This window comes from Phacochoerus africanus, chromosome 8 (assembly GCF_016906955.1).
Source record: "Phacochoerus africanus isolate WHEZ1 chromosome 8, ROS_Pafr_v1, whole genome shotgun sequence".
In the NCBI taxonomy this organism is placed as follows: Eukaryota; Metazoa; Chordata; class Mammalia; order Artiodactyla; family Suidae; genus Phacochoerus; species Phacochoerus africanus.
This window is the reverse complement of record NC_062551.1, coordinates 17,063,716-17,078,250: the sequence shown is the minus strand read 5'-3', so window position 1 is coordinate 17,078,250 and position 14,535 is coordinate 17,063,716. Positions and strand designations below refer to the sequence as shown.

The window sequence follows — 14,535 nt, the reverse complement described above, 5'->3', positions numbered from 1 at the left end:
GTATGTTGCCTGTGCATATTCTTTGCCTATTTCTTACTGAGTTACTGATTTTCTTCATAGTTTTCGTACATTTTAATTATTTTTCTTGGTGTCTCATGGTTGCTCCAGCCCTTTGGAGAAGGGAGAAGATTCGCGTGAACTGGTAATGGTTTTGAACTTGAGACTATAGCCTTTAGTGCCATATCTAATAGATAGCAGGCCTAGGCCGAAACAGAAGCCTGCCCATGGAAACCAATGATAGCAGAGGTCCCTGTTTTGAGGTTCTTTTATTCAGGAACACACACTGGCTTCTAAAGGTTTCTCTGCTGCCTTTCTCCAGTGTGTTTTTTTCTTACTAGTGTGGAGAGAGCTAACTTGATCATGCAGGTGCATCTCGTTATATGCACGTGACCTGTAGAGATTCAGTGATACCATCCAGGAGAATGGTGAAGGAGAGAGAGAAGGAGAAAAATAACCATTTAAACAGTGTGGGGGATTCTTTCATGCGTTCAGTGGGAGGAAAAGCCGTCAGTGTAGTAGGGGAGCTGTTGCTATGCTGTTCCCTCTCTCTGCCCTGTGCCCCCTCCATAGTGCAGTCCTAGAGTTTTATATAAGCCAACTATTTTATCTGATATTTAACTCAAGGGACACTGAAAACATAGCATAGCACAGCAAAAAACTGGCTCTTTGGAACCTAATGAAAGATAGTATGCCGCGCTCTATTCTGTGGTCTTCCAAACAGCTTGTTGGGTATAATTTTGGAAATATGTGATTTTTGCCTTATTTGTTGACTTTAAAAGCTAAATCCTATGTGAAGATGTGATTCTGTGTAGAATAAACTGGCATTTATATTTCATGAAATAGTAAATAAATGATAGAGGGAGCGGCTGTACTTTTTTTTTGTGCTTTTCAGGGCTTCACCTGCGGCATATGGAGGTTGCCAGGCTAGGGGTCCAATCCAAGCTGTATCTGCCAGCCTACACCGCAGCCACAGCAACGCAGGATCTGAGCCGAGTCTGCCCCTTACAATCACAGCTCACGGCAATGCCGGATCCTTAACCCACGGAGCAAGGCCAGGGATCGAACCTGCGTTCGCATGGATGCTAGTCAGATTTGTTAACCACTGAACCACAACAGCAACACCTGTACATTTTTTTTTTTTTAGGTATAATAATGGTGTGGTTGGGTGGGAGAGTGTTTTTATTGTCAGGGTTGCTTTCTGAAAGTAATGAGGTCTGATCTGTCATGATGTCTACAACTTACTTTCAAATAGTTTTCAAAAAAAGTGTGTGGGTATAGGATGTGAGGGCAATCCGGCTGTGATATCTGTCACCCCATTGATGGCCAGGGTTGATTGGGCTGTTCTGGCTGGCTAGGCGGGTGTCCCCTTCCTCCTTCACCGCTCCAGGTGCGTCCCTCCCGAAGCTGTGCACTCAGTCGCAGAGGTCGACCATGCCCGATAGAGGAGGACCATTCTTGGGTCAAGGGTATACGAGTAGCTGTGCTCCCCCGCTAGAACCTCCAAACAAAAAGTGTGTGGGAATACATGTACACACACACACACACGGACATAGATGTCATTTAACTGTGTCCCGTGCAATCCAGTAGGATAGCAGGTGTAGCCAGGTAGTATTATTTACAATACAATTACATAGACATCAGAGCTCACATCCTCAGTCTCACTAGCCACATTTCAGGTGCTTCAGAGCCACACGCATTTCGTGGTGATGTGCTGGACAGCGCTGGTGCAGGACGTCTTCATTATTGCGCAAGTTCTCTGGGTAACACTGCAAACAGACACACAGAGAGAGGGAAGAAGCAAATGTGGCAAAATGATAGCAATTGGCGAAGAGCTTGCAATTCTTCATTCTATTCTTTTTAAAAATTTTTATTTTTATTTTTTATTTTGGCCGTGCCGGCAGCCTGTGGAAGTCCCTGGGCCAGGGATCGAACCTGTGCTACAGTAGTGACAATGCTGCCTCCCTAAATTCCAGGCCACTAGGAAACTCCTATGGATTCTATTCTTTGAATTTTTCTGTAAAGTGGAGACTTCATGATAAAACTACTAACGTGATCTTAGATTGCATCTAGAACTAGAACATTTTTTTTTCTTTTCTCTTTTGCCATAATGAACCTTGATAGGATAGCTGGCGAAATTTGAATAAGGTCTGTCAGTTAGGAAATAGCATTAAAGAATGTTAACTATCCCCAATGTTTCTAACTATGGTTGTGTTAGAAAATGTCTTAGTTCTTAGAAAAGACACACTGAAGGATTTAGGAGTAAAGGGGAACTGCATGTACAGCTCAGTCTCAGCGTTTTAGGAAAAAATGTAAATGTTTATGGGAGAGAATCAAGGGAGAGGAGAGTAATACAGCAAATGTAGCACAAAGTTAATACTGGATGACTCTGGGTGAAGGGTTTATAGGAATTCTTTGTCTTATTCTTACAACTTTTTAAATATCTCAAATTGTCAGTCTGTCTGTCTCTCTGTCTATCTATCTATCTACCTATCTATGTAAATACTAGAAAATAACCTAGAGGACCAAAAAGGAAACATGATGGCAGAGGTCAAAGAATTGGCCTGGGAGCTGGCCGACTTGGTTGCAGGCTTAGTACTGCTTCTGACTAGCTCTGTGATTTTGGGTATGTTGTCCCACCTCCCTGAATCTTAGTTGGCCCACCTGTTAAATAGAGGGTTTGAACTTGTTGATTTTAAAGAAGTCGTCTAGCTCAAAATGGTAGGTCTCTGTAACTAGTCCCTGTAGTTTATTTACATGTGAGGGTCTGTGTGCAGAGCTTCTCTCCTACCACCAGGGGGCCTCAGTTCACCTCCATCTCTGTGGGAAGCACTTCATTTCTGGGCCACACCTCCCAGCCACTACCCCTTGTTTCCCTTTTTGCTCCTGAAGTTTCGCCACAGCTTTCATTGTTGTTCCTTGACGTTCTTTTGGGCCTAGAGAAGACCGGTACTGCTAAAAACAATCGGAGGTTGCTTTGCCTTTTGCCAGGTTGCAGACCTTCTAGGACAGTCACCCCTCAGAGGGGTCCGGGAGGGAGAGGTCTGCTTACTCATGATGGGAGCTCAGGACCCGGGCAGTCTTGTCATCAGGGGCTAGGAGCGGCAGTTATGTGCCCTGATTTGGGGCATCGGGTAGAAGCCATCTAGATGTGTTTTGTCCTCATGACCTGGAGTTTCCCCTGCGGCTGATGAATGCTACGCCAGGAGCTTGTCTAGCCTCCAGCCCTGGGCGTATGCTTGCCTCGTTGGTGCTGAGTCCCTGACTGGCTGGCGCCATGCGAGCATCAAAAATGCTGCCACATGAAGGAAGCGAGCAGAAGAGGAAATGCAGATGGTTAACAAGAACATGGAAAAAACACTCAATCTGGCTAGTAATTGAAGAACAGCATTAGAGCAAATAAGCAAAGGCTGTTAGTGACTTACAGCGTGGTGTAGAGTCTGGCCGGCTGCACCCTCTGGTTCGAGGCTCCCTGGCTCTGTAGCCTGGGACAAGGCCCTTGCTTTCCCCAGGCCTGTTTGGAGTGTGAATGGCTGAAGTGGAGTTAGATCATGTGCACGTAGCGTAGTGTCTGTAATAAGTGGCCAGTAGATCTTAGCTGTTATCTTTATAGTGTTTTTTTTTTTTTTAAATCTATATAATTTGTGGAAAGTGGAAAACAGTGCTGAGGGCTGTGCGGTGTTTGGTGAGACGGACGTATTCCTCTAGGCTGATGGATGTCTACATGGGGTTACCCTTTTTGGAAAGGAATTGAGCAGTTTTAAGAACTTAAAAAAAAGAGGAGTTCCCGTTGTGGCACAGTGGTTAACGAATCCAACTAGGAACCCTGAGGTTGCGGGTTTGATCCCTGCCCTTGCTCAGTGGGTTAACGATCTGGTGTTGCCGTGAGCTGTGGTGTGGGTCACAGACATGGCTCGGATCCCGCGTTGCTGTGGCTCTGGCGTAGGCTGGCGACTACAGCTCCGATTCGACCCCTAGCCTGGGAACCTCCATATGCCGCGGGAGCGGCCCAAGAAATGGCAAAAAGACAAAAAGACAAAAAAAAAAAAGAACTTAAAAAAAAGTTCATATCCATTGGACAAATACTCTGAAATGCATGCAAATACTGTATACATTTGTGGTTTATTTTCCCTGAGCAAAAAGTTGGAAGCAACCTATTGAACAGTGAATGAATAGTTGACAATATTATAGCATATCCTTCTAATGGCCTTATGTTGCAGCTTTTCAAAATGGGTTTTGGGGAATTCCTGTCGTGGCGCAGCAGAAATGAATCCGACTAGGAACCCTGAGGTTGCAGGTTGAATCCCTGGCCTTGCTCAGTGGGTTAAGGATCTGGCACTGCCGTGAGCTGTGGTGTAGGTTGCAGACGTGGCTCAGATCTGGCGTTGCTGTGGCTCTGGCGTAGGCCGGCAGCTATAGCTCTGATTCGACCCCTAGCCTGGGAACCCCCATATGCCACGGGTGCAGCCCTAAAAGGACAAAAATACAAAAAAAAAAAAGGGTTTTGGAAGGAGAGGAATTTTTAAAGAATTGGGGACATAAAAGATGAAAGTCTAGAAAGTCTGGACTTAGCAACATCTTAATGATAGTTATCCCAGTGTTTTCAGGTTAGGAGTGATTTTATATACATACATATGTATATATATATCCTCAGATTAAAAAAAAAAATCTTGAGAATGAGGAAAAAACATTTCTTTTTAAAAAGAAAACACCGAAAAAGAGGGAAGACAGCTGCCACAGGGGGGCACCTGGGAGCCCTCTGACTCATCCCGGGCTCTTTCTGTCTTTCCGTCCAGTGGTGTCAGCAAAGCCCAAGGTGCATAGTCGTCAACCTCGAATTAACTCGTTTGTGGAAGTGGCAGTGGATGGGCTCCCCAGTGAGACCAAGAAGACCGGGAAGCGAATCGGGAGCTCCGAGCTTCTCTGGAACGAGATCATCATTTTGTAAGAGAAAAACCCCCTTCCCTCCAAACTGAAGCCCCTGCCCCGGGGGCTCCGAGGGGGCTTCCTGGGCCGCCTCGGCCTCTTCTGCCTTTGGTCCCTGAGGCACCTTCTCCTCAGGTGCTTCTCCCTCACTGAGCTCACAGAGCATTCATTGTTAGCTAAGTGGCTACCGGGTCAGCTCTGTGGGGCAAAGGGTATATGTGAGGGTCTTCCTCCTTGGGGGTCCCCCCCCCCAAGACGTCAGCAGTATAGCTTATCTGGCTTCTTCTAAGTTAGAGGAGTGCCCGAGCTGCTTGCATGTGATGAGTCAAGTGTTTTGTCTTCCAGGAATGTCACGGCCCAGAGTCATTTAGATTTGAAGGTCTGGAGCTGCCACACGTTGCGAAATGAACTGCTAGGCACCGCCTCTGTCAACCTCTCCAACGTCCTGAAGAACAATGGGGGCAAAAGTATGTATGATGAAGGGGGGCGATGCGGCTCCTGTGTGGGGCTGGGGAAGAGCCGGGGAAGGAGGGCGTGGGTCTCGCGCCTGGCGGGGAACCCCGGTGATGAGTTTCCGGCAGGACCAGGGGTTTGCAGTGACTCTGCTCCACGGGCTTGCGGTCCGTGCAGTTTTCGGAAGGCGGAGAGCTGCCCTCTCCCCTGCCAGGGACCTGAGCCCCTCGATCCAGGGCCTCCCGTGGGAGGATGCAGCGGTGTGGCCCGGTTGTTCCTTCCTCAGGGACGAACGTTCCCTCCGCCTCTGCCCCACTCTCCCCGTTCCGGGGGTGTGTGACATGTAGACTCAAACTGTCAAGTGCCTGAATCGTTCCTTGCCTCGTCTGATCCCTCACAGGGAACAAAGAAGCTTCGTGCGTGGGAGGGTGTGTGCCCGCGTGTCTGTGTGGGATGGTGTGACAAATAGTGCCCTGTGCTTCGCAGGCGCTCGGTAAACATTTCCTGGATGTTGGAATGTGCTGGAAGCTCTGTCATGATTACTCAGGGTGCCTCTGCTACACGGAAAGCTAAAGCCCAACGTCTGTTTATTGCTGTTTGTGGTCAGCGGAGTAACTCGCGCCTGTGGGATCTGGACCCTCCCTCATAAAGCCTCTATTGAGAGCAGTGCCAGATGTGGCGAGCGAAGGCCACGGAAAGAAAGGCGCCTTTTTCTCTCCATGTCTGCTGTCTAGCAAATATTTTCTGACCGTGCATTTAGCTTAGGGCAGACGAGGGGGTGGGCAGTTGCTAGTCCCGGGGAGAGCGGTGCGTGGTTCGGGGGTCTTTGCTTTCTGAGCCAGGCCTTCCTGATGCGCCTCCGGAGTGGTGCTCGAGGCAACCCCCGGCCGTGTCCTTCCTGCCGGGCACACCGGGGGAGCCCACGCAGGGCTCCGGGATTGTTGAAAACTGGACTCCACCTCTGTTCTAATTTCGCAGGGAGCTCCCCGACGCTGTCTTCTGAGTCGGCCTTTATCTTCCCAGACGCTCTCCTGCCTTTTATGATTTAATTCTCAAGGAAGATTATATTTGCTGTGTCACTTGGAAACACACTCGTGGGCATATTCTCACATTCGGATCAGCCGGCGACCCGAGTGTCCTTTTCTTTCTCTCCGTTTTCGTTTGCCCAGTCGGCATACTTTTGCTTTCAAGTACAGGAGTCATGGTGGAAGAGTTGGGAGTTACACAAAAGCACACAGACACACAGAGAAAATAGGAGTTTCCCTTGTGGCTCAGGGAGTTAAGAACCAGACATGGTATCCGTGAGGATGCAGGTTCAGTCGCTCAGTGGGTTAAGGATCTGGTGTTGCTGCAAGCTGCAGCTTCGGTGGCAGGTGTGGCTTGGATCCACCGTTGCTGTGGCTGTGGCCTAGGCCTCAGCTGCATCTCTGATTCCACCCCTAAGCTGGGAGTGTCTGTATGCCACAGGTGTGGCCCTAAAAAGAAAAAGTAAGAAAAAGAAAACAAATTTTTCTTGGAAGCACAGTACCTAACAGTAATTACCGTGAACATTGTTATATGCCCTTCTGAGCTTTTTTTGCCCCCTGTGTCAGTGTGTGAATATTGAGGACATCCGTGAAACAAAATTGAGGTCATACATGAACATGTTATTTTATAATATGCCTTTTTCTCTTAAAATGTATCAGTAGATCTTTGTTTTAAATGGTGATTTAAAAAAAAAAAACACATAAAACTTAACCATTTTTAGGAGTTCCCGTCGTGGTGCAGTGGTTAACGAATCCAACTAGGAACCATGAGGTTGCAGGTTTGATCCCTGCCTTTGCTCAGTGGGTTGGGGACCCAGCGTTGTTGTGAGCTGTGGTGTAGGTTGCAGACTCGGCTCAGATCCCGCGTTGCTGTGGCTCTGGCGTAGGCCGGCGGCTACAGCTCTGATTCAACCCCTAGCCTGGGAACCTCCATATGCCACAGGAGCAGCCTTAGAAAAGGCAAAAAGACCAAAAAAAAAAAAAAATTAACCATTTTAAAATGTACAGTTTGGTGGTTTTAAGTACATTCACAGTAATTCTGTAGTCACCACCACCATCCATTTCCAGAATCGTTTTCATTGCCATCTTCTTCATTTTGCCAAACCCAAACTCTGTACCCATTAAGCAGTAATTCTCTCCCTTCCCTCAAACCCCGCCATTCTACTCTCTGTCTCTATGATGGGCTTACTCTAGGTACCTCATGTAAGTGGAATTATACAGTATTTGCCCTTTTTTTAAAATTAAAAAATTGTTTAAATTTATTTTTTTATTTTTGTCTTTTTAGGGCCGTACCCATAAGGCATATGGAAGTTGCCAGGCTAGAGGTCAAATCAGAGCTGCAGCTGCCAGCCTACATCATAGCCACAGCCACGCAGGATCCCAGGCGAGTCTGTGACCTACAGTGCAGCTCACGGCAATGCCAGATCCTTAACCTACCGAGCAAGGTCAGGGATTGAATCTGCATCCTTATGGATACTAGTTGGGTTCGTTATTGCTGAGCCACAAGGGAACTCCCAGTATTTGCCCTTGTATGTCTGGCTTCTTTGATGCAGCACATTTTCCTTAAGGCTCATTTACATGGCATGTATCAGAATCTCCTTTTTAAGGCTGAATAATATGCCTTTGTATAGATAATACCACATTTTGTCGATCTGTTCATCCATGCAAGGACACTTGGGTACTTGGGTTGGTTTTTCCTTCTTTTTTTTAAAGTTTTGTTTTATTTATTTATTTTTGGCCATGCCTGTGGCACGTGGAAGTTTCTGGGCCAGGGATCAAACCTGCTCCACTGCAGTGACCTGAGTTGCTTCAGTGACAATGCCAGATCCTTAACCTGCTGTGCCACAAGGGAACTCCCCACCATTTGCTTATAGTGAGCAGTGCTGTTGTGAACATAGGTGTGCAAATATCTCTTCAAGTCCTCGCTTTCAGATCTTTCAGATATATATTCAGAAGTAGAATTGCTGGATTGTGTAGTAATTCTATTTTTAGTTTTTTGAGGAACTGCCATGTTCTTTTCCATAGCTGTTATACCATAAAATATAGCAGCTTAGCTTTAATTCTTCTTCTCAATATCAGTTTTTTATGACTGTCTGGTAGTAATCTATCAGATGGCTGTGTGAAAATTTAAGATTGAGCATTTGGGTAGTTTTCAGTATTTCTCAGTCACAAATAATATTATGATGATAAACTTTTTACTACCCTCTGTACCAGTTGAAAATTTATATGTGAAAAATTATTGAACACAGACTTGCTGGGTTTAAACATTTTTTTAAGGTTTTTATCACATATTGCTAGATTACCTTCCAGACCAGAAAAGTTCCATCAATTTATGCTCCCATCAGCAATAGCTGAAGTGACTCTTGCACTTTGGCATTGATTGGATTTATTTGTCTAAAGCACACACACATTTGCCTTTTTGATAATTAACTTTTTTTTTTGGTTTGTTTTTTTGCCTTTTCTAGGGCCACACCCGTGGCATATGGAGGTTCCCAGGCTAGGGGTCTAATCAGAGCTGTAGCCGCCCGCCTACGCCAGAGCCACAGCAACGAAGGATCCGAGCCTCGTCTTCGACCTACAACATAGGTCACAGCAACGCCAGATCCTTAACCCACTGAGCGAGGCCAGGGATGGAACCCGCAACCTCATGGTTCCTAGTCGGATTCGTTAACCACTGAGCCATGCCGGGAGCTCCTTGATAATTAACATTATGCCAGATTTGCCTCATCTGTTTCTTTTTGGCTGCACAATAAATTACAGATGTTTCAAACTTTTATCCTAGATTCTTCAGCATTCAGCTCATTAAAAAAGAACTTTTTTGGAGTTCCCTTGTGGTACAGTGGGTTAAGGAGTCAGTGTTGTCACTGAAGTGGTTAGGGTCACTGCTTTGGTGAGGGTTTGATCCTTGGTCCGGTAATTTCTACATGCAGTGGGCATGGCCAAAAAAGGCTTTTTTTTTTTTTTTTTTTGTCTTTTTGCCATTTCTTGGGCCACTCCTGAGGCATATGGAGGTTCCCAGGCTAGGGGTCCAATCGGAGCTGTATCTGCTGGCCTGTGCCAGAGCCACAGCAACGCAGGATCCGAGCTGTGTCTGCGACCCATACCACAGCTCACGGCAATGCTGGATCGTTAACCCACTGAGCAAGGGCAGGGATTGAACCTACAACCTCATGGTTCCTAGTCAGATTTGTTAACCACTGCGCCATGATGGGGAACTCTGGCTTTTTTTTTTTTTTTTTTAACATAAGCACTGTACAGTTATCACATCTGGCAATATTTATATGAATTCCTCATTACCACCTAAGACCCAGTTCATATTCAGTTTCATCATTTATCTCAAAGTATTGTTTTATGGTTGGTTTGCCTAAACCTGGATTTGGGAAAGGTCCCCTCATTCTCTTATTGGTTATGTCTTTGAAGCTGTGATTTACTCAAGGAGACTGAATTTTTAAAAAATTTTCTTTCTTTTTTCTTTTAATTAATTATTTCAAAACTGAATGTTTTAAAAGTGTGTTTATTACTTTATGAATGTCCTTTGCTCATTTTTATACTGAAATGCACATTTTTCTCTTTTGGTTTTGAAAGAGCCCTTTTAAGGCTTTTTGCTTTGTCTTATAATTTGTAAATGTTTTTCCAGGTTTTCATTTGCATCTTAATTTTGCAGACTCTTTTATTAAAGTATAGTTGATTTGCAGTGTTGTGCCAATTTCTGCTCTACAGCAAAGTGACTCAGTCATCCCTTCTTTCTTTATATACATTCTTTCTTTCTGTTATTTTCCATCATGGTCTATCCCAGGAGATTGGATATCGTTCCCTGTGCTATGTAGTAGGACCTCACTGCTTATCCATTCTAAATGGATAGTTGGCATCTACTAACCCCAAACTCCCAGTCCATCCTACTCCCTCCCACCTCCCTCTGGGCAACCACAAGTCTATTCTCTATGTCTGTGTGTTGTAGATTCTTCTTCTTCTTTTTTAAAATATGTGTGTAGATATATATACACAGATATTTTAAGACTTTTTGTAGTCAAATCTGTCACCTTTTGTAGCTTCAGCCTTTTATGTTTTGAAAGGCTTTACCTTTTTCCAAGATCGGGTAAATGATCACCTCTACTTTCCCCTAGTTCATCATGATTTTATTTTTTTAATTTAATTCTTCATCCAAATGAATTTATTTTTGTGTGTACTGTGAGTAGGAATCTAATTTAATTTTTCCCAAATAGGTAACCAGTTACTTTAGCACTACTTACAGAATAATCCATCTGTGTCCACAGTGATTTGAGTTGTTACCTTAAGCATGTATTAAGAACATGTGTGTACTGCCTGTTTGGGGACTTGCTGTTTCATCTGTTTTTTTTTTTTTAATTAAAAAAATTTTTTAATTGTAGTTGATTTACAATGTTGTCACTTTCTGCTGTACAGCAGTTATTTATTTATTTATTTTTAATGATTTTTATTTTTTTCCATTATAGCTCGTTTATAGTGTTCTGTCAATTTTCTTCTGTACAGCAAGGTAACCCAGTCACACATACATGTATACATTCTTTTTTCTCAAATTATCATGCTCCATCATAAGTGACTAGATATAGTTCCCAGTGCTATACAGCAGGATCTCATTCTTTATCCATTCCAAAGGCAATAGTTTGCATCTATTAACCCTAAATCCCCAGTCCATCCCACTCCCTCCTCCTCCCCCTTGGCAACCACAAGTCTGTTGTCCATGTCCATGATTTTCTTTTCTGTGGAAAGGTTCATTTGTGCCATGTATTAGATTGCAGATATAAGTGATATCATATGGTATTTGTCTTTCTCTTTCTGACTTACCTTACTTAGTATGAGAGTCTCTGGTTCCATCCAAGTTGCTGCAAATGGTGTTATTTTGTTCTTTTTTTATGTCTGAATAGTATTCCATTGTGTATCTATATATACCACATCCTCTTAATCCATTCATCTGTTAATGGACTTTTAGGTTGTTTCCATGCCTTGGCTATTGTAAATAGTGCTGTAGTGAACATACAGGTGCATGTGTCTTTTTCGTGGAAAGTTTTATCTGAATATATGCCAAAGAGTGGGATTGCTGGGTCATATGGTGGTTATATATATAGTTTTCTAAGGTATCTCATACTGCTTTCCATAGTGGTTTTACCAATTTAGATTTCCACCAACAGTGCAGGAGGGTTCCCTTTTCTCCACATCCTCTCCAGCCTTTGTTATTTGTGGACTTATTAGTGATGGTCTTTCTCACTGGTGTGAGGTGGTACCTCATAGTAGTTTTGATTTGCATTTCTCTAATAATCAGGAATGTTGAGCATTTTTTCATGTGCTTATTGGCTATCTGTATATCTTTGGAGAAATGTCTATTCGGGTATTTGTGCCCATTTTTCAATTGGGTTGTTGGCTTTTTTGCTGTTGAGTTGTATAAGTTGTTTGTGTATTTTAGAGATTAAGCCCTTGTCAGTTGTGTCGTTTGAAACTATTTTCTCCCATTCTGTTAGTTGTCTTTTTTTTTTTTTTTATGGTTTCCTTTGCTGTGCAAAAGCTTGTCAGTTTGATTAGGTCCCACTGGTTTATTTTTGCTTTTATTTCTGTTGCCTTGGGAGACTGACCTAAGAAAACATTTGTACAGTTGATGTCAGAGAATATTTTGCCTATGTTCTCTTCCAGGAGTTTGATGGTGTCTTGTCTTACGTTTAAGTCTTTAAGCCATTTTGAGTTTATTTTTGTGCATGGTGTGAGGGTATGTTTCAGTTGTATTGATTAGCAAATTTATTTTTTATTAGCCTTTTCAGATCACTCTGTCTTAGCTGTTGTAACACTATATATATGTATGTGTGTGTATACATATGTGTGTGTGTGTATATATGTGTACATATATATATATATATATATATATATTTTTTTTTTTTTTTTTTTTGCTTTTTAAGGCCTCACATGTGGTATATGGAAGTTCCCAGGTGGTCGAATCAGGGCTGCAGCTGCTGGTCTCTGCCACAGCCACACAGAATCCGAGCCATGTCTGTGACTGACACCACAGCTTATGGCAATGCTGGATCCTTAACCCACTGAGTGAGGCCAGGGATTGAACCCACATCCTCATGGATACTGGACAGATTCATTACCGCTGAGCCACAATGGGAACTCCACGTTACGTTATATTTTTCCTACCTGACAGTTCACATTTCTCTTGTCTTCAAAATCTTCTACCTCTTTTCTTTGCATGGATGACCCCATCCCATGAACGTTAAATCATTTGGTCGGGTTCTCCCCTCTTCCTGCTTTCCTACCCCCAAACCTTTAAGATTTTTGTTGGAATCCTTTCACATGTAAAGTTCCCTTGTGGAGAATTACCACGGATTTTCCTGCCCAGGAACATGGAATGTCTTCACATTCACTCAAGTCATTTTGAAGTTTTCTTTTTTTGTTTTTTTCTAGTAATCAACTCTTTTTATTTTTTTATTTTTATTTTTATTTGTTTGGTTTTTTTTTTGTTTGTTTGTTCAGTGTACTATGCTTCATTTTGAAGTTTTCTTCAGATAGCTTCATTCACTTTTTGTTGTTGTTGTTGTCTTTTTGTTTTTTTTTGTCCTTTTAGAGCTGCACCCACAGCATGTGGAGGTTCCCAGGCTGGGGGTCCAATCAGAGCTGCAGCCACCAGCCTACACCACAGCCATAGCAATGCTGGATTCTGAGCCACCTCTGTGACCTACACCACAGCTCATGGCAATGCTGGATCCTTAACCCACTGAGTGAGGCCAGGGATTGAACCCGCAACCTCATGAACCCGCAACCTCATGGTTCCTAGTCGGTTTCGTTACCCACTGAGCCACGACGGAAACTCCTTCATTCAGTTTTTAAAGTAGTTTTGGTATTATTTTCAGCAGGACGTTTTCCTATTATATCTTCTAACTTCATGCTTTTTGTTGGTATATGACTGTTTCTGTATTTTTCTTTTATAATCAGTCACTTGCTGAATTCTTAATACAGATTTTCAACAGTTTCTTTTGGGTTTTCATGGTAGACATTTATATGGTTTCTGAGACTGATAATTTTGCTCATCCTAGGAGATAATCATACTCCTTTTTCTTGTTAGTTGCTTTGCATGTAACTTCTTGTTTTAGTGGTGATGGAGTAGCCAGCCTCCCTTGTCTGATAACCAAGTTTCTTTGTGACTTCTTTAAGTGTCAGTTTGAGTATTATTTGGTAACCTGTCTTTTTGGCTTATTAATCATTATTATTATTATCACTATTTTTTAATCAGAACAGGGACTCGAATCTTTAACACCTGTCTTATAAGCAACCGTTGGGATAATGCTATGATTTTCCTTCTTTCCATTTATTGTGTTAATTTCCTTGCAGTAACAATCTAAGAATTTTTAGAATATAATTAATTGCTCCTGGTAGATTATTCCTTGAAAATGTTGTTAGAGTTGCTTGTTCATGTTTTATTTGGAGGTTTTCCATCTGTATTCATAAATGACATTTGTCTGTAGTTGTGTACTATTTTTGTCAGCTTTGGGGTTGAGGCTAGGCTAATTTTATAAAGTAAATTGAAGTGCTTTCCAGCATTGGGAATCGTCTCTATAACATGGGAATTATCTGTTCCATGAGTATAGGAAAGAGATTACCCATAAAACCAACTAGGTCTGGCAGCTTTCTTTGAAATAATTCTTTGATGACTTACTCAGTTTTTACCCCATAATGATTGGTTTGTTCAGCTTTTCTGATTCATCTTGTGTCAATTTTTTAAAGTTACATTTTCTGAGAATTGTCTCATGAAATTTTCAAATTACTAGTATAAAGATTTTAATTAGCATTCTTTTTAAAGTGTTTCTAGTTTTTCTCACTTAAAAATGTTGATATTTGTGTATTTTTTCCCATTTTTTTTTCTTGACCAACAGACATTTTTCTTTTAATTTTTGTTTTTTAATTTATTTTTGACAGGACAAGTCCTTGGACTTATTTAGCAATTACACCGCATTTTCTAATATTAATTTCAATTTTTAGCTATTTTCAACTGTTTGCTCTAGATCTGCTTTATTTATTTATTCACTCAGTCATGTATAGCTTTTTGAGTTTAAAGTCTTAGTGCGTTTATTTTTGTCCTGTTCTGTTCAATAATGAAAACGTTCTTTAA

At 42.6% G+C, this 14,535-nt stretch overlaps 1 protein-coding gene across 1 annotated transcript in view; it reads left to right on the top strand.

The window, feature by feature from the left end:
• Positions 1-14,535, top strand: part of WWP2 (WW domain containing E3 ubiquitin protein ligase 2) — a 155,621-nt gene that overhangs the window by 29,125 nt on the left and 111,961 nt on the right. The window contains exons 3-4 of the mRNA XM_047794004.1: positions 4,794-4,941; positions 5,269-5,390. Of these exons, the coding sequence (XP_047649960.1) occupies positions 4,794-4,941; positions 5,269-5,390 (270 nt within the window). The remainder of the gene's footprint in view (positions 1-4,793; positions 4,942-5,268; positions 5,391-14,535) is intronic.